General features: G+C 43.4%; 2 protein-coding genes and 1 long non-coding RNA gene across 11 annotated transcripts in view; 2 read left to right on the top strand and 1 right to left on the bottom strand.

Moving 5' to 3' along the window:
* Positions 1-10402, top strand: part of nrxn1a (neurexin 1a) — a 75857-nt gene extending 65455 nt beyond the window's left edge. For all 9 annotated transcript variants that reach the window (XM_086065006.1, XM_086065002.1, XM_086065004.1 and 6 more), the window contains 2 exons: positions 5978-6056; positions 7380-10402. In XM_086065006.1, coding sequence (XP_085921132.1) covers positions 5978-6056; positions 7380-7681 — 381 coding nt within the window. In that variant the 3' untranslated portion in view covers positions 7682-10402. The remainder of the gene's footprint in view (positions 1-5977; positions 6057-7379) is intronic.
* Positions 1-20122, bottom strand: part of LOC147156362 (uncharacterized) — a 23853-nt gene continuing 3731 nt past the window's right edge. Inside the window, exons 2-6 of the long non-coding RNA XR_015091811.1 lie at positions 19344-19554; positions 18961-19257; positions 12443-12620; positions 2618-2741; positions 1-251 (exon numbers count right to left, since the gene is read on the bottom strand). This is a non-coding gene — a long non-coding RNA (uncharacterized LOC147156362). The remainder of the gene's footprint in view (positions 252-2617; positions 2742-12442; positions 12621-18960; positions 19258-19343; positions 19555-20122) is intronic.
* fshr (follicle stimulating hormone receptor) overlaps positions 12306-20122 on the top strand; it is a 9605-nt gene continuing 1788 nt past the window's right edge. Inside the window, exons 1-13 of the mRNA XM_086065010.1 lie at positions 12306-12622; positions 13430-13501; positions 13615-13689; positions 14659-14733; positions 14825-14899; positions 15988-16062; positions 16144-16224; positions 16345-16413; positions 16498-16572; positions 17169-17354; positions 17612-17829; positions 19083-19264; positions 19373-19564. Coding sequence (XP_085921136.1) covers positions 12450-12622; positions 13430-13501; positions 13615-13689; positions 14659-14733; positions 14825-14899; positions 15988-16062; positions 16144-16224; positions 16345-16413; positions 16498-16572; positions 17169-17354; positions 17612-17829; positions 19083-19264; positions 19373-19564 — 1548 coding nt within the window. The 5' untranslated portion in view covers positions 12306-12449. The remainder of the gene's footprint in view (positions 12623-13429; positions 13502-13614; positions 13690-14658; positions 14734-14824; positions 14900-15987; positions 16063-16143; positions 16225-16344; positions 16414-16497; positions 16573-17168; positions 17355-17611; positions 17830-19082; positions 19265-19372; positions 19565-20122) is intronic.

The following is a 20122-nucleotide window of genomic DNA, read 5'->3' on the forward strand; positions in this document are numbered from 1 at the left end:
TTTTTGCTTACATACAGTTTTTTCCTACAGAGACCCAAAATATAAAAGTTATCAAAAATAAATAAATATATATATATTTTTTTTAATAATAAATGAATACAAATAATAATAATAAAATAAAATAAATAATCCAGGTGATTTAAATGTTGTGTGCACTGAAGCTGTTCCGGAATCCTGAAACTGTGAAAGGAGAGCTGTCTGCGTTCCCACCACATTTTCGCAAAGCAGTTCAGGGTCATGAGGGGAATCTCCTAAGAATGAGAAACATAAGGACGGGTCAACTTCTTTTTTGCCTTTCATCAACATTTTGCCATCGCAAACAATCATGATGTCATCAATTCCATCCCAAAAAAAGTCACGAAAATGCGAGCGTGCGCGCATGCGGCGCAGCTGCCAAGCGGTTTGCGTGTCAACGCGGCTCGGCGCGATAACGTCTTACTGCTGCACTGACAGAATTTCTCTGCAAGTTGCCATGGCGATAGTGAGCCCCCCCCCCATGGAATCTCTCCTCTGTGTACCCACCGCCTGCTTTTCTTTTTTTTTTTCGCCCATAAATAATAGAACGCTGCCAGCTTGGCCGCAGGCATCAATAATGAATGGCGGCGCGAGACGGATGACAGCGTTGTCAGCCGTCAATCTTTTCCGCGCTCGCCCGGCGCGCCGACTTTTGAACCCGACTCTTGGCGCCTCCGTCATCAGCGATAAAAACGCGCGGCGGGTGGCTGTCATGAGAACTGGGTCACATCCTCGCCGTACTGCGGCGAGTTTGCCCCGAATTGCTCTCGCAAAAATAAAAAAAAATAAAAAACTCTGGTGTTTGTCTACTTGAAGCAGATCCTGCCGCTTGTTGCCTGGCAACACGCACACACACAGGTGCGGCGTGTACAATTGCAGCATCCTTGCATCACAGTGAGCGCCATCTGCACGTAAGGATTGGACGCACGAGCTTGCGCGTGAGTGTGTTAAGAGACGTTTTTATATATTCTGACACGATGAGAGGCAGGAAAAAGAAATCCGATTAATAAATAATGCATGACGAAGCGAGGAAGGGGAGTGAAGAGGAGGGAGCGCTTGTTGGGGTGTTGATGCTGGAGGCCGCCTTGGCGCTCGCGTCGGCGCCATTTTTCGTACAAGTTTCATTCATTACGGCTCGGAACAAAATTGGCTTGAATATCAAATCAGTTTTGCTCATTGAAATGAATGGAAATGATGTTAATCTGTTCCAGTCCCCACAAAAAAGTTTTTATTTTACATGTTTAATAATAAAAATAGACCAGTAATAAGTGTCAATTGTATTAAAATTTCTATTTTATTTATCTTTTTAGGTTTGTTTTTCAATATTTCCGTACTGTACATTTTATTTGAATCATTATTTAAGTACAGGTTTTTTTTTCTTCCTATATTTAAGCACAGTAATAATGTTGAAATATTGCATAACATGAGAGTGGTTTACAATAACATTAAATACCGAAATTAAAAAATCCGACTTAAATTAGAGCACAGACAGGCACCCAAAATCCGTTCAATAAATGTTCATTAAAACAAAAAATGCCATAGAATCTAAAAATAAAAATAACCCCTTCCCTCATCATGTTGCCTTTCTGTGCAGTACCACCACCTTCTGTCCACTGATGGTAATGCACAAAATAATTCAAAACTCCATTAGGACAGTAGAAGAAGAAAACGGAAGTCGTCGTCGTCTTGCATTACCGCCAGCGGCCACCGTCAGTAATGCACCGAAAGCAGATGACAACCGCCAAAAGAAAGTAGAAGAAGAAATGGAAGCAGACGAAGTGTCGTCATGGCAACTTTATTGCGACTTAACTCTGCTGCGTCAACGATTTACTAAAAAGTGCAATAACCGAGCAGGATTGGACTTTTGAGGATTGGAGTTCTGGCGAACACATTTTAAACTAAAAAGTCCATCCAAAAAATATATATTTTAAAAGGTCATTAATGTGTGTATTGTACTATTGTCTATTAAAGTCTTTAAAGGGTGTGGCAAAGTTGGATTCAGGTTCGTTAGTTTGTTAGTTTGTTAGTTAGGTTGTGGTTGGACGCGAGTTGAAACCAACATCAGTTTTTTGGTTTTGGTTCGGTTTGTGTCGCAAGCCAAAGTTTGAGGTGGGAAGAAGCCGCTTTCCATACTTGATGATTGTTTTTTTTTTATGAGTTTTTTTAAATTTTCAATAGATTTAATACTTGCAATTTGTTTTGTTGTGTTCAAATATTTGTACAATATATGTAAAAAGTGTGTTTAAAAATTTTGGAGATCGGCTGATCCGTTATCCCCTCAACACTTTTTTGCTTCTATCTTTTCTTTTCCACAATATTTGCCGCTTGTGCATCGAGCGTGACGCCTGATTGGCTGTTGGGAGTCAGCTGATCAAATCGGCATCTCTTTCCCTTTTTTTCTTTTTCATCCTTCCAAGCGCTCAATCATCTCCCGGAGCGACTTTTCAGCCTTTCGTACTTTTCACTTTTCCACATTATTTATTTTCGCATCCATCACATCACGCTCCCTCCTCCTCCTCCTCCTCCTCTTCATCCTCTTGCCTCCTCCCCCTCCCACTCCGCCAAATCCAGCCCCGCGATTGGCCGCGCGTTCCTATCTCACCATCTGCGGTAGTAGAGCTCGTTTCTTTCCTCTCCTCCCGGCGTCGGCGGCACTCCTTCGTGTTTCTCCTCCTGCTGCTCATCCACGGGCGCGATGGAGTGACTTTTTTGTGGCCGACAATCACCTGGAGGGGAGAAAAAGAAAGAAAAAAAAGGGGGAGTGACCATGTGTGAACTTGGCGGTCAGGGAGGCTTGAATGGTCGCTGGCACTGTTCGGCTGCTCAGGTAGAGAGAGAGATTTTTTCTTTTCTTTTTATTCAACTTTTCTGTGTGGCGAAAAAATATTTTTGTGGAGTTCAGTAAATTGTCGCTTCTCAATTTTGGGCTCGTTGTGGCAGTTGATGTTCAATTCTGTCGACTGTTATTGTTTGTCTTGGCTTGCTTCCTGTTCTCGGAGCTTCAAATCTAAAAAAAAAAACATTTAAAAAAAGTGTTTGGCTTTTTTTTTTTGGTAGTGGGGGGGCTCAGAGGGGTCAACACTCACAGAATGTTAAAAAAAAATTCCCGTCAAGTTTGAAGGCAATGTTGTCATGTGACGTGCTTGCCAATTGGGTGGTGATCAGCTGCTGGGAAGACGTGGCCACGCCCGCCCACTTTTTCACCCTCGGTGGGCGCAAGTGATTGGAAAAGCAACTCAGGCGCGGGGAAAAAAGAAAAAGTCTTTCTTCCGGACCGCAGCGCATCGTAACGTTGTTTTTGTCGTCGTCGTCTTACGTAAGCGCCAGAGGGCCATTTATGAAAAATGACGTTTGAGATGATTTCGATTGTTGCGAGGTTAATTTTCCTGATTTGCGTAGCGACGTGAGAAAGATTGCGAGTTAGCGAGGTTGGTTTTTATTTTTTCGTTTGCCGTTGGATTGTTTGTGTGTTTTTGTTGACGGCGCTTGTGACGTTTTCGTAGGTTAGCGATGAGACGACAATAAGCACAATTTAAAGTGGAGAAAAATCAAGTCACTACAAAAAAATTCCGTTTCTCTGATGTCACTATTTATAGGTAGAGTGTATGTTGAGTAAAGTCAGCCATTTTTGTTGTGTTCTTTAAACGACCACCAACGTAATTCACAAATTCCAAATAAAAAATGATTGTCAATTGCAGCATATATTTTGCTGAAAAGGAAAAACAGTCCAAAGACCAAAAATAATAATAATAAAATTTTAAATATTGCCATGGTCCCAAAACAATTATTTTTTTATACCGAATGCAGGCTCTGACCTGAAGAGGACGCTTAAAGCAATGGTAGTTATGACTAAAAACGGCCAGCAGGTGGCAGCAGAGTATAAGAGATCAGCCAGGGCCATGTTGCCAAAAGGCTTTTCCCCAGTGTTTAGTTTTGTGAATAATGATGAAATCTCGCTATATTTTAATGCTAATTGCTGCAAAACGGTACAAATATTATTATTATTTCCTAATTGAAAGAAGAGACTTTCAACTTTTGGTAGGTTCCATGTTTTTAGAGCAATAGAACCCAATATTCTTTGGGCCTTGCAAAATCAGTCCAAATCCATTCAATTAGTCGGGAGCGAAGGGGGTTGCTTCAGTCAAAGTGGCTGCAAATGAATGAGTTAAAGGCTAATACAGCAGCATTTAAAACCACTTTAACACAAATTGGAACGCTTAAAGTATTTAAAATATAAAACGAATGGAAAGCAGATGATTATTTGATAAGATCCGAAATGTGATTTGCATTCTTGGTTGCAAACGTAGCGTGGTGAAGTTCTGCCATCTCTTTCGAAAGCTTGAATCTTGAACAACTTGAAGCTATCAAATGTGAGCTAGCTTAGCGGACGCAATCACGCGCTTCGTTTGCGCGCGCCGCGTGTTGCTCAAGGCCGCTTTGAAGACGGAGAGAAGACGAAGCGTTTCTCCGTCAGAGCGCCTCCATTGTTCCGCCGTGCCGCCCGCTCGCTCGCCTCTTCCGCTTTTTATCCCGGCCAACATCGACTGCAATGCATCACAATCCAATTTTCATCTAGCGCCGGCACAAGCGGGCGCACACACACAGGAAAGGCGCGCACGCACGCGCGCGCACGTCACATCTCGTGTTTAGCGCTTCCGTCTTCGCCAATTCAAACCATCACTGCCACGCCCGCCATCCTTCATTTTCTTTAGAACCTTTTTTTTTTTTTGGGGTGGGGAAGAGGCTGAAGTTGGTGTCGCCATGGCAACAGGGGCAGGCGGGGAGGGGAGGGGGGGTGGCGGGGGAGGCCGACGGATCGATGCGGGTTCGAGGTGCTCAGTGTTAAAGTGGGGCACGGCCGTTGCTCGTTTATGTCGACACATTGCGAAGTGAGTCGATGATGATGTTTTCGCAACCTTTTGGATCCTCACTGTCGTATCTGTGATGTTGAACGTGCGCTGGCCTTAAATGAGAAATGAGCGTCCGCCATCGCGCGTTTTAAGTGGCGACTCGTTGAGGTCATCGGCAGGTCGTTTTTTTTTTTATTGCGTTTTGACTTTAGTTTTTTAAATTCTCTTAGTTTTAATTTGTTTATTTGGAAAAAAAAAAAAAAAAAGCTTGGTTTTAGTATTAGTTTTAGTTTTATTTCATATGAAGTACGTGTCAAGTGTAAAATGGGGAGAAAAAAGGTCACTATTGTGTAACGAAGTAAACGACAGTCAAACGACCTTCTTTCTTCTGTGGGGACGAACAACAATCAGGAAAATAAATTCATTTAAAACCAACACTGCACAAAAAATTTCGCTATAGTTAGTTTAGTTAGATTTATTTATTTTTAAAGCATTTTTGTTTTTATTTTATTTTCCTGAGCATGAGAATGTTTTTCCAATTTAGTTATTTTAATACTTTAAAATTTTTTATTTTCTTTTATTTTACCTTATGTTGCTCTTTTTATTCCATTTGTATATTTTAACTGCTGTTGAGTGTCCAGAAAGGCGCCTATAAATAAAATGTATGATTATTATTATCGTTATTATTATGATTGAAAATAGTACTCATTTGCAGGAGGCACATCGAACCTTCCGTTCGTGAGTGTGAAATGATTGGACATCTTTGTCCTTTTTGTCTTTCCTCCTGGCTTGTGGAGAGAGAGAAAAAAAAAGTCACTGCACAATCCCGCAATCTCGCGAATAATCGGCAGTACGATGAAAAATCTGCATTCTGCGATTATGCAAACGTTGAGGCGGGAAAAGCAAGCGGCCTTTTTTGTTGTTGCTGATCTCTTGCAGTCGAGCGTTTGCGTTTTGATGAGGAGAGCGATAATAAGCATCCGCATGCGACCCCCGGGGGGTCCTAACAGGAGCCGGTGTTTGCTTCCTGCACAGCCACGGCGTGGGGGGGGGGGGGGGGGGGGGGGGGGGTCCAAAACAAACCGCCGCTAACGTTGATCTTCTCTTGGCAGTCGGCGGACGACATCTTGGTGGCGTCGGCCGAGTGCCCGAGCGACGACGAAGACATCGACCCGTGCGATCCCAGCTCAGGTGAGCCCCCCTCCTCCCTCAACCCCCCCCCCCCCCCCCCCCCCCCACACACACACCACACCGTTCTCATGCATGTCTGCTGTTTCACACGCGTCCTTCACTCTCCTTTTTTCTTCTTTTGTCGCCACAATGAATTATTCACAGGCTACTTTTTCCTGGTTTGCGCCTGCCGGCGTTACCTAACACCTCGCTCGCTCGCTCGCCCGCCCACGCGCTTCCTCTCTCTCTCTCATCCTTCTTCCTCCTCCTCCTTTATGCTTTCCCGTCTTCTTTCTCCTCTTTTCTTTCCTGTCATTTTCACCCCGAGAGGATTTGCATGCAAATGATTTTAGCGTTTTTATGCGCTGGCACATTTTGTTGCTGCGGCGCGGTCGCGCCTGATAACGTATTACCGCGATTTGGCAGCCCCGTCGAGCAGGCGTGGCATCTGTAAAGCTGCCGTTTGCGCCAATTAAGTGCCGCACCTCCAATAGAAAGCTCGACTCGGGATGGAACCAGATCAGAATCCGTCATCTGGCCGTTAGCGTGGCTCTTAAATGTCGGTGGCCAAAAACATGCCTAATTAAAATTACAATGCGCTAGTAAATTAGCCAGCGAACTCAAATTTTGTGACATGACGATGATGATGATATCGTGGCAATTTTAATATCCCGATATCGCCTTTACCTTTAAATGACCTTTTCAATGTCATTTTTCCAAATGGCCACCGCCTGAAAAGCAGACGTGGCATCTGTAAAGCTGATTATTTGCTCCAATTAACCCCTCGGTATAGTGACCCGCTTTGGGCTTGTTGATGGTTCTGACCAAGCCATTTCAAAATAAAATACTGCCCACGGGTTAAGTGCCGCACCTCCAATAGAACGCTCTCTTAATCACTAGGGATCAAACGATATCCAAAATCCTTCATCGGGCCTTAAATGTAGGTGGCCAAAAACATGCCTAATTAAAATGTAACTGCGTTAATAAATTAGCCACTAGAGGGTGCTGGAACTCAAATGTCGTGACATGACGGCGACAATATCGTGGCAATTTTAATATCACGATATTGTGATATTGCCATTATCGATCAAATTAAAATCACGTGGCATCCGTAAAGCTGACGTTTATATCATGTTATAGCATATTTTAATCATTTGAAATGTGCAGTCGAACCCTGCATACTTGAGTTTCAACACCCATAGATTTTGTATATTAGCAGATTTTTTTCCCAATATTTTATCATATTTTTTGGAGGTGTTTTTCTTTTCTCCCAATTATACACAAATAGCAGACTTGATATGATTGCATTATAATATTGTTGCGTCCCCCCTCCCCCTCCGGCAGCACGCCCCCCCCTCCCGGAGGTGAAGGTGTTCCCGGGCCCGTCGGAGGTGGTGCGCGAGAGCAGCAGCACCACGGGCATGGTGGTGGGCATCGTGGCGGCGGCGGCGCTGTGCATCCTCATCCTGCTCTACGCCATGTACAAGTACCGCAACCGCGACGAGGGCTCGTACCACGTGGACGAGAGCCGCAACTACATCAGCAACTCGGCCACGCAGCCCAACGGCAGCGCCAAGGACAAGCCGCTCGGCATCACCAAGATCTCCAAGAACAAGAAGAACAAGGACAAGGAGTACTACGTCTAACCCTTATATATATATATATATATATATATATATATACTATATATATATTTCAAAAAACAAACTAAAGGCTCAATGTACATAAATAGGTATATTCTTCCCAAGACACACACGGACGTTGACCCAAAAGTACACACATTCAAGCACAAACTCGAACCCGGACAAAATGTACAAAGCGAGCCGAGCCTCAGGAGGACCCGGCTCCTTTTTCGGAACCATTTGCAAACCATTCCAGACGCTCCGCCGAGACGAAAGCATGAACGACGGCAGCCGGCGGCCCAGGGGATGAAAAATCGGGGGATTATTAATGGCTTCAAAATGTCAGTCGTCCATTTTGGGGATTTTTTTTTACGATCCCGTCCGTCCGTCCGCCCGCCCATCGTTTTGCTCTCGCGCTCGTCCTCGTTAGGGTTCGCGGGTGTGATGGAGCCTATCCCAGCTGACTTTGAGCAAAAGAGGGGGAGGGGCCAGCCAGCGAGACAAACGAGCAATTGCACGGGCGAACTTCAATCGGCAAGGGAGGAGAAAATACTCAATTGTGATTATCGGTATCGGGTGTGCCCTGCTTCACATGTTGTGTCGATACACACGTGCAGATTTGGGATCGTAAATAGCCAACGTTTACGATTGTGTTATGATTCATTTGGGGAGAAAAATCCTCAATGATGATCTTTCAGAGACATCAGATAATCGGACATTGATGGCAAGGGACGGGAAACGCTCCAATTCGGCCCGATTGTCGGTTCGGGCGTAGCCTGGCTTTACTCGATTCTGGTTTTGAGCAGCCACAACGATTTGTCATCGTACATGTTTAACATTTCCGATTTTCCAAGCACGCGATGAAGGAAAAGACACTTTGAACGCAACCCACACCGCCGGATAATCACTCAGATCGTCTGGCCTCTGCTTACTTTGTCAGAAAAAGGGCGGGAACATTTTCAAATTTAGCCCGATTATCTGTACGTGCGTACCCGACTCCACCTTCGCCTTCAGGCCAGCGCCACGACGTCAATCGTACTGATTGCGTTCAAGGCAGCGACCCTTTTTATGTTCCGTTCATATCGCATTTCTTCTGTAGGCAAACATCAAGTCGACGACTGGCATTTTTGTTCCCTTTAAGGACACGAAGCACATAGCGGAGAATTTGCGTGTGGCGGGAACGCCCGAAAAAAAAAAAAAGAAAAGAAAGAAAAGCGTCAAGATGATCGGAGCCCTTTTAAGTTTCTTCCCAACAGTAACAACAAAAGGAAGAAGCGCACGAGCGGCGGGACGGGACGGGAAAGCCGGCAGATGCTTTGTTTTGGACGGGAAATGTGCGGGACATTTTACCCCCCTGGGAGACTTCACATGCTACCTACACACGTGACGCGCGAGGACCTGCACTTTCTTAAAAAGAAGAAAACAATGATGAGGACGAAGGAAGTACCGACTCTCTGGGGAGTTGTTTGTCATTGCACGTGAAATTGTGGATTTGTACCCGCAGACAGGCGGAGGAGACACCGCCGCCATCTTAAGAGTCCCATCGCGGGAGGGACAAAATGTCCTCCGCGGAGACTGTGGAGAAAACTTGGGTTGACGCCATCCTTTTTGTTTTGTTTTTTGTTGTGTGTGTGCGTGTGACCCCTAACCCCTGAACACGATGTACAGTGGTACCTTGACTTACTGATTTAATTCACATCATATCTCAAATCAACGTTCCCCATTGAAATGAATGGAAAGGCTATAATCCGTTCCAACCCGCTTATATAGAACAAAGTCAACGTAAAGGGAAAATAAATATCTTGGAACTTTGACAAACCGCAGAGAACAACCCTGACAAATTTGAAAGATTAAAAAAAAAAAAAAACGACAAGAAGTGCTAGCCGTCAGCTAGCTCGCAAGCTAACTGTCTTCCGGGATCCAGGGAAGATGTATTTTTGGGAGTGTAGGTATAGCTAGCTCGCTAGCTATATCGCCGATTATAGCCTTTCCACTGAACAACAGCGTGTTCAGTTCGCTAGCTAGCTAGCTAGTTAGCGAACTGAACGCTGTTGTCGTGCAAATAGGCCAAGTAATAATAACAAAGTTGCTTGTTTATTGCCCGCTTCTATTCAACACTCACTTTCATCGGACAATAAATTGATACTTGCGCAAGAAACGTGAAATGTGAGCACAAAACACAAGCGACGCGTAACCAACGCGAACGTGACGGTGGGCGGATGTTGTGAAGCCCGCCGTCTCCTGGCGGAGTGTCTGAAGCACAATCAAAACAAAGCACCCAAAACATTTCCTGTCGGGATGCTTGTAAGTCAAGGTACTGCTGTCGATCCACACGCGCGTCGGCGCCACGACGCCATTTTTCCAGTTCTTCCACGCGATGCATGCCGGCAGAACGCAACGAAAAGCAAGTATGTGCGTGTGCGTGCGTGTGCGTGCGCGCGCGCGCGAGCCGACCGTCGTGTCGGGACCCGCCATCTTTCTTTTCCCTTTTTTCCCCCCTGCTTCATATTCTCGCCATTCCGCGTCTCTTCCCTCTTTTCTTGGTCTTCTCCACCCCGAGCGTCCGCCGTAGGTTGTCCCATCGACCATGCTATGATTTTCTACATGTGTACACTTTTTCTACAGTATTTTGCGTTGATTTTTATTGTTACGGTTCTTTGATGAACATAAAAAGTGGAAATTTATTATGGAAAAAAAAAAAATAGTTTTGAAGATTAATGAGTAAATAAAATATTACCCAAGCGAGTCGGTTGCTGTGCGTTTGCGTTGGTCGAGATGGAGAAGCCACGATTTCTTTTCTTGTCTATCTTTTCCTTGTGCTCTCTTTTGTTTTGGCCGGGAGGCTTTTTATTGGTCGCCATCTGTGGCGGCTGGGGGCAGTGACAAACTTCTTTTTTTTTTGGGGGGGGGGGGGGTTACATTGGCAGGTTGAGTATTTGCTAACTGGACCATCAGCGGCGCCTTTTGGCGAGCACGACTGATTGTGAAGATTCTGGCAGATGAGATGAACGCGCACGGCAACTCGTTGAGACTGAAATCTGATTGGCTCACAAAAATCAGTCCATCTTAAAACTCAGCCATTCCTCATCCGGTAAGTGTTGAAGCGCGTTCACATTTTTCATCCACACTTTCCTCGCACAGGTTTGACGCGTCGGCAACGTTTTCGTCAAGAATTTCAAATGATCTCCTCTTTGTGTGCGCGCGTCCGCATTTTAATCGCCGTCCTCGCGGGCGCGCGCGCGCAGCGTGCTCTCGCGGGCGCGCGCGCGCAGCCTGCTCTCACGAGCGAACGGAACATTTTGTCAGACGGCAATCAAAGCTTGCGCCAGACTCAACACGCTGTCCTTTTATTGTCGACTTTATTGGTTCAAATGAGACACAAATGGCCACAAAACCTTCCCCGGGGCAGCGTAAAGGCGAAACAAAACGAGCAGCTAATCAGAGTGTGGACCTCCTTCAAGGCCAAACTGTTCTTATTTGAATTGTGGCGATTTTTGTTTTATAGCAAGTTGTGAAATGTTAGCGCCGTGCTCACACATAATGACAGCATCGCCCATCTGTCAAGTAGATGTGGTTCAAATTTGGGACCCAATGGCTTAATGCGCCTAAAATGGCCGCACTTCCTTTTCGGGTATCAGGCCTTGCAACTTTTTACTGTGTCTGCTTATGATAGACATGTTTACCAAACTTCATGTTTCTAAGTGATTTTCATTTAAAATGGCTGCCTCAAATCAAAATGGCTGCCTTCCTGTGTTGTTTTGGGTATGGGCTCTTTTTTTTATTTGTATGCTTTTATTAAGGGTATGTACTCTTAAGACACAGCTCCCAACGGCAGTTTTTTTAAAGTTGCCTGAAGTTTGGAAGTCACATTTGTCACTCGTCGACCCACAAAAAGCCTCATGAAGAACATGTCCATATTGAGAAACAAGATGGCAGCCATTTTAGCTTAAAGTGGCATTTTCAGGTTTCAAACTCATTCTACTGTTTTTGCCTGAATTGGGCAGCAATTTAGGCATGACCATTAATGGAAAACATTTATTTTATCATTTTGTATGTGTTTTTTTTTTAAAGAAAATGTAAAATAATAATAATAAATTTTATTTTTATTTGTCGCACATAATGGCACCAGGAAAACATTTTCAAAAGTATCGCTGAAAAATATCCTAGGCAATTAAATAAAAGTTACATTGTATATGAATACTGATTTCATTTTTATATGCTAAATAACAGAGTTGAAAACCAGAACTAATATTGGGCGTTTTTTCTCTCTCAAAAGCACATGCTAGCTGCATTAGCTACTATGCTAAATGGTCAAAAACAAACAAAGCTATGTAATAAAAAAAATCAATCAAATCTGATCTTGAGAGTAATCGTGTGGAATTGAAAAATACAAGTTTGCTAAGATGCGATGTCTGATCTGCTGAGCCATGTTACTATTTTTTTTTCCCTCTCTTCCTCTCGACTAAAAAAAAAGTTTTGCCAACCATCTTGTTTGGATGTTGAGCATAATTGCCACTATTTAAAATGTTTGTGATAAAATAACACATTTGAACAATTATGACGGGGACATTCACAAAATAACACTAAAGAAACTGATTTAAAACAGATTATTATATTTTTTTTTAAATAATGTTTTTCCTGTGATCAAGAGGGAGGGACTTGCGGAAAACCCGCCCACAAAGCCCCGACCTTATTTCTCATTCTCAAGCTGGAGTGTTTGTGTAAGACGTCCACGCGACTTCAGAGTGACAAGAAGAAACTCGGCAACCATTAGAGTGTTAGGACCTTCAGGATGATGATGATGATGATGGTGATGATGATGATGATGATGATGATGGTGGTGGTGGTGATCATGGCGGAGGTCGAGACAAGCGGTTGGTCGAAACAAGCTGTTGGCTTGTTTCACCACGTCCACGCGTCGGACTCCGACATCTCGAAGGGCATTTCCAACAACACGCAATACCTGTGAGTAAAGTAGGAGGAATTATACAGTAGTATTGGAATAACATTTAAATCCATTTATTTTTCATTTTTTGTGCATTTTATTTGTCTTGTTTTTTTATTACTTTTTTTTTTTTTTACCTTAGTGGCCTTGGTAAGTAATTTTTTTTCCCCTTTAGTTTACTTTTTTTTTTTTTATTCTATAGGTTTTAGTAATTTTAATGCTGTGAATTTTTAATCAATAGGAGTTTTTCTTTTATTTGTAACACTATAATCTGGAATATTTTTTAAAGTTTATTTTTTTTATTTTTTTTAACATAGATTGAATATTATATATCACTCACCACAGTAATCACAAAAAAAAATATTTTTGGTCGACATGAAGAAAAAAAAATCATTTGTTTAGGAAAGTTACAAAGCGTTTCTTTGCATTTGCCGCCATTCACCAAGAGACCCTCCTTGTTTTTATATTGGAAGGGGGAACAAAAATTATACTAGGATGCTCGTAGTAAACATTTGAGAGGGGAGTGATGTAAGAAAAAAAAAAAAAAGAAAATCACATTGCTGCATATGCATGGTCATAATCACAAAATATGCTCGCGCACACGCACTGTGACGGCATTTGCACTGATCTGTTGGTACAAGTTGCCCAGCTGGCGATGTGTGTGTTCCCTCCAAGGTCAAGGCGGCCCCGTGCAGGTGCGATCCAGTGGGAAAAAAAACAAAATCGTGAAGGACGAACCTCCCTGATTGCATGCAAAACACACACACACACACACACACAAAAGGACACAAACAGTGACGCGAGTGTGCGTGTTTGTGTGTCGACAGGGAGGCGAAGAGGACCCAAATCCGAGCGATCCGTGGAAATGCCTTCGCTGGCCTTCAGAATCTCAAGAAAGTGTGAGTGGGAATATTCATTTTCTCTATCACTGCAATCAACGCATTTTTTTAAAGTCTTTTTCTCGCCCCGATTCATGATGTTTCCAATTTTCACCATTTGTGCAAAATTGCAGGGACATCATTGACAACCGCGTCCTGAAGACGGTGGACGGCTTCGCTTTCTCCCGCCTTCCTCGACTGGCCAGCATGTAAGCGACGCGTGAGCCATTTGAACGTATTCCAATCTGCAGTGTTTCGTCTTCGTTGCGGAACGTGACGAACTCTGGAAGGGCGGGAGACTAAACAGGAAGTCGAGAATGAAGTCCTGTCCTGGGAGAGACTTGTGCGTGGCGTGTAAGCGACTGCAGATCTTTCGGATCTCATCGCAACCTCCGCCAAGGCCAAGCGTGTTCGGCTGAGTCGTTTGATAAATAAATGATGTGCTTGGGGATGTTGTTCCACTCCAGTCCACTAGGTGGCGGTAACGTGCGTGCTAACGCATTGCTGGATTTTTGTTCCCTACCTGGTGGGGTCACTTTCCCACCAACTAGCTGCCAAATAACTTAAAAATAATAATAATGTTTGGGGGGGTTCAATACATGTGAGCAGTCTGTCATGTCAATTTAAGATCTACGCTAAAATCTCTTCTCAAAAAGTTTTTGGGTCGTGGTGGTGGGCGGGGGACTCCTGCTATCGAACTCCTTTGCTTACTATCCAGCTAGCTAACCAACTAAATGCTCTGCCACATCTCTTCCTGGTGGTGGGTCACTTAAAAAAAAATAAATAATAATCTTAAGTAACCAGCAAGTGAGTTAGCTAGCCAACAAAATTGCTAGTTAGCATTTCCCCCCCCCCCTGTACCTCTTCACTAGCTAGTGGGTCACTGCCCCCCATTTAGCCCCAATGCAAGCAGATTGTAACATAGAACAAGAAAATAGTTTTTTTTTCTTTTGATGATTTGACTAACTTGCACGCCTGCTATATTTATAACAAAGTTAGCATTTTTTTAATTCTACCAATGCTAGCGGGTCACATGCCCCACAAGGCCGTGATGTTATGAATTGTAATGTCAAAATTGAAGGAGATGACGCAAGATGATAAGTACTAAAATTTTAAATGTTCCAAATTTAAAAAAATAATTAAAAAAAAAATGTTTTTTGTTTTTTTCCCCCTTGCAGCTTCATCTCGGAAAACAGCGCGTTGGAGTCGATCGGGGCTTTCGCTTTCTGTGATCTCCCCGAACTCAACGAGCTGTGAGTTCTGCCGTAAAAAAAAACCCCAACAATCTTCATATAACTTTGTTTGAAGTTAGCGAATCTTGCTGCGCTGTTCCGCATCTTCCAGGATCATCACCAAGTCCAAACATCTGACGTACATCCACAGTGATGCCTTCAAGGACCTCGTCAAGCTGCAACGTCTGTGAGTTGCCGTTCATTTCACCAAGTGCTCGGAAGTACTCACTACTGTCGTACTTGAGCACGTGTTTGTTTATATTGTGAAACAAACAAAAATGTGGAAGTACTGATTCAACTCCTGTCCTTAAGTAACATTAAAACAAAAGACCATTCAAATGTATTGAAGTACAAAAAGGAAAGAAATGTTTTTTTTTACCGTCAAATATCGACAATACGTTTTTTCATAACTTGGCACAACCTTTGCACATGAAGTCGTTTTTCTCTTTTATTAACTTTTAGTTTTACCACTAAGCTCAATTAATACATATTTGATGGTAAAAAAAATTATTACATAATATAGAACCAACATCAAATATTACAATTGTTAAATGAAATGGTATCTGCCCATTTTGTTTGTTGGCTAGCTGGCTAGCTGGCTAGCTGGCTAGCTGGCTAGCTGGCTAGCTGGCTAGCTGGCTAGCTGGCTAGCTAGTGAGTCAGAGTTTGAGTTTGCGCTACATGGGGCTAATTGTAGCAGTGGCCCACCAGATAGAATGATTACAACAACAAAAAAAGCTAACCTGCCATTTTGTTGGTTAGCTCGCTGGTTCAATAGCGAGTAAAATGATTGGGGGGGGGGGGAAAGACTGCACTTTATTTTCACTAACTTTTCTTTTACATTTAACAATCTGCTCGCATTGGAGGCAATAACACACCAGATTAGTAGGAAAATAATGCTAACTGGCAAGTTTGTTAGTTAGCTAGCGAGTCACAATAGTTACTGAACTTGGATTATAAAGAACCCAACCTGGATTTTACTTTCCCAAATACTTTACCAGGACTAAGACTCATATTTGTTCTGATTTATAAGAACCCCCAAGATCTCAATCGCAGTTCAGTCTTTCTATTGATGTCATGTTGTCATCCGGAGAGGTAAAAAAAAAAAAAAAGGTAAAACGCCGATGAAGAAAGTCATTTATCTGTTACCAAATGTAGGGAGTAAAAGTAAAAAAAAAAAAAAACTGGTCATAAAAAGTACAGACGCCTGAAAAACCTACTCAAGTACTGTAACAAGAAAGTATTTGTAGTTATTTGTGGTGTTGACTTTTCCAGAATCATCTCCCACACGGGAATCGCCGCCTTGCCTGATTTCTCCAAGATGCACTCGGCCGTCGACAACTTGCTACTGTAAGCGCACCAACACGCTTTTGCACGTACGCACACCGCGCGTATTTGAATACGGGTTCCATGCATTTCGCGTTGCCCTAGCAACCTGCACGATAACAGCCACATACAGGAGGTGCCCGCCAACGCCTTCAACGGCGTTTGCACGCAAGCCGTCGGCGACATGTGAGACGTTACGCTTATTATTCATTTCATATTCAAGCATTATCATTTTTTCTGACTTTTATTTCCTCAAATTGCGGCTATATGATAAAATATGAAACGTTTTTTTGTTGACGGCGACAGACTGCTGACCAGGAACGGCATCAAGACGGTGGCGAGAGACGCCTTCAACGGCACGAAGATGCACAGATTGTGAGTCGCGAGTCTGCTGCGTTTTTTTTTTTTTGCAAAACGCAAAATGAATCATTGGAACATTTCTCTCGCTCTGTCTGTGAGGTCGCTGAAAGGCAACCGGCAACTTAGTCACATCCATCCAAACGCCTTCGCGGGTTCCAGTGAGCTGGTCTTACTGTAAGCGTGATTCATCCAAGTCAATATATATACATTTGAAAAAAAAGAAAAGAAAAATCCACAGGGTTACCTTGACTTACAAGTTCCGTTGAGCGTGCTTTGAATTCAAATTACAATCCATTTAGAAAAATAGTACCATAAAGTATTATACTGTATAATCACATGCAGTAATTCATTAATAAAATAGAATGTAGAAAAAAGTAAGCTGTTTTTCTTAATTGCCCCCCTCCCCCCTCCCCCCTCCCATATATTCTTTGTGGTAGCATGTTACCAGTTAAGCTAGCTACACCGATTAGCCTCATGTGAAGGTGGTTTGTTTGTGTTGAATCATTTCACTACTTGATGCTAGCTGCAGGATTTTGCCATCTTGTGGCAACTATATGCAATTACATACAACTTTTTGGTAGGGCGTCAATATTCACGGCAAAAAAAAAAACATACAAAAAACATGTTTTCACTGCGAGGTAACCACGTGAACCGACGGATGTTGTGACATTCGCTGCCGCCATCTTGCCAAACGACATCGGGGCGCTCGTAAGTCAAGGTACGACAGTGTTTGGTTCCGATTAAATTCGTGTGCCTCCTACGCTTTTTAGCGACATCTCGCAAACGTCGCTGAGCTCGCTGCCGGACGCCATTTTGGGCAACCTCCAAAGTCTGATCGCCAAGTCGGCGGTGCACCTGAAGGAACTTCCTCCTCAGCGAGCCTTCGCCAGGCTGCGGGAGGCCAACGTCACCTACCCGTCGCACTGCTGCATCTTCCGACCCGTGGACAGAAACGGGTAGGACGATTAATGACTAAATAAGCAATCATGGAATAAATAGTCGTTTGTTGTTTTGGATAAGCTAAGCTAAGCGAGCTTCTTTGACTCGTGTTTTTTGTTTGAGGCTGCGTTTTTTGACGCAAAGAGATCGCATCAAAGCGTCTATTCTGGTTTGTCGATTCCTATTCATAACTTTTCATGGCAATTCCCACTTGCGTCGCCTTTTGCCGTTGTGCTCACAAAGAAGCTATTTTCTGCCGCCGTGTTATTTTTAGCTCCGCCGATCCCATGTGCTCGCTGCCGGGAATCCGCGAGGAAAAGGGTTTTTACTGGGACCACTGCTTGGGGAGCGACAACACCACCTGCGACCCGGCCCCCGACGACTTCAACCCCTGCGAGGACATCATGAGCGCCACGCCGCTGCGGGCCCTCATCTGGGTGGTGTCCGTGCTGGCTCTGCTCGGAAACGTGCTGGTGCTGCTCGTCTTGCTAGGTGACGCCTTTTATTGCGGATGTAGCTCAGCACGCATTAGTGGATTTATGCATACGTACTGTGCGGATAAATATAACTATCATGTAAATATAACGTACGTATATTGATATTGGAGTGAACTTCAGACACTCTACCACTAGATGGCGGCAAAGAACTGTGTTTCGTGCTTCCATCCATCCATCCATCCATTTTCTGTACCGCTTGTCCTCACAAGGGTCGCGGGGGTTGCTGGAGCCTATCCCAGCTGGCTTCAGGCAGTAGGCGGGGTACACCCTGAACTGGTTGCCAGCCAATCGCAGGGCTTGTTTCGGGCTTCCATTTTCTGTTTTTGGTGCTGGGGTTTGGCCAAATATTTTTTTCCCGAATCCTGAGAAATTGAGTGTTAAAATTTCTCTATGTAACAATTTGCCCAAAAAATATACTTACGATCTCATTTTATTTATTTTTATTTCATGGCTGAGACGCCATGTGCGCATTGTGTACGTGAAGAAGGGAGTGTGCAGTTTCATTTTTCGGCCACAGGTGGCAGTAGCGATTTGAAATTCAATTTTCTACATTCAGCAGCTTTAAGAAGAGGAAGCGGATGATGCAGTGGTTCTCAATCTTTTACTCCAAATATCTTTCCAAGTGCCACCATGATAACTAATATTAAAATACATAAAGCTACAGTTTGATCTTAAATATATAATCATGTGAATTTTTAAAAATGCATAAGTTATATAAAAATCAATATTTGAAAATAAATGATCAAATGGAACGTTACATACGATTTGACATTTCATGTAGTGTTTCTTTCATGTACCACTAGGGGGAGCTCAGGTATCATTAGTGAGAAGCGCATAATTAAAGCATGAAGTCGTTAAAAAAAAATTGGGTGAGTATGGTGGAAAAGGAAAAAAAAATTATGAAGATGAAATGCAACAAAAGTGAAGGAAAAACAATGCTTCACATTTGATTTCAGTATTTTTCCCCTCAATGTGTTTTTTTTTTTTTACATTCTAATGTTATTAACTGTGTGTTCTTATTAATTGACAAAATGATTGCATCTGTACATCTTGTTAATCTATTTATAAATGTAACTGTGTACTGAAAGGATTGTCTAAATTGAATGAATGTCAACAACTTACTAACCGGTATGGAGTCAGTGTTTGGCTTCTCCGGCAGGAGCTCCTTTGCAAGGTGTCAAGAGCAGCATTGTTGTTGTTTGCTGCGTGTCCCCTGACGAACTGTGCCGCCGTATGCGCTCCTTCCAGGCAGCGCGTCCAAGCTGACGGTGCCGCGCTTCCTCATGTGCCACCTGGCCTTCGCTGACCTGTGCATGGGCGTGTACCTCCTGGTCATCGCCGCCATGGACGCGCTGACCCGGGGGCACTACCACAACCACGCCATCGACTGGCAGACGGGCCTGGGGTGCGGGGCCGCCGGATTCTTCACCGTGAGAAAACAAAACAAACAAAAAAAAATCTTCTTTTTTTTTTTTAAGGTTGCAATGAATTCATGGCATTTCTATTCACCCGCGTTCCGAAATGTGCGCGCGTGTCAGGTGTTCGCCAGCGAGCTGTCGGTGTTCACGCTGACGGCCATCACGCTGGAGCGCTGGCACACCATCACGCACGCTCTGCGCCTGGACCGCAAGTTCCGTCTGAGGCACGCCTGTGCGGTCATGACGGCCGGTTGGATCTTCTCCTGCCTCGCCGCGACCATGCCCACCATGGGCGTCAGCAGCTACAGCAAGGTCAGGCACACGCACGCACACACACACAAAGGCCACTTCATTAGGTACACTCGGCATCCATGCATGATAAGAGATAATTGCGCTCACTTTTGATTGACAGCTGAATGTTGCAACGTGTTTAATGTCGTGGTTGTATTTTGTGGTGCTATTTTGTAATGATTACTACTATTACTTAGACTAAAGTGTAATTGCACATCCACTACAGTAGGTGGCAGTTGTGCGCTCTTTACTATACTTATACTATTTATAATTGCAAAAGGTAGCTTTTGGGGTGGGTGCAAAAAATATGTTCTTAATTGGCAAGCGTAGCAAAAAAAAACATTGAGAAAAACTGCTTTAAAATGTTGTTTTTTTTGTCTTTTTTTTCATTATATACCCCATTTTATAAAATTTATTTTCTTCAAAATGTATTTTATTATTATTTTGAGAGTAAAACTTTTATCTGTAAATGTCTTTATACATTTTATCACAAAAAAATAGAACTATGATGTCCATTTTTATAGACAAATTAAAAAAGTGTTATCTAGTAAAAATTGTATTCATTCTCTCTTCTTTTTT

The sequence above is a fragment of the Leptonotus elevatus genome, chromosome 20 (assembly GCF_054856555.1).
Source record: "Leptonotus elevatus isolate MCC_2025b chromosome 20, RoL_Lele_1.0, whole genome shotgun sequence".
Classification (NCBI taxonomy): Eukaryota; Metazoa; Chordata; class Actinopteri; order Syngnathiformes; family Syngnathidae; genus Leptonotus; species Leptonotus elevatus.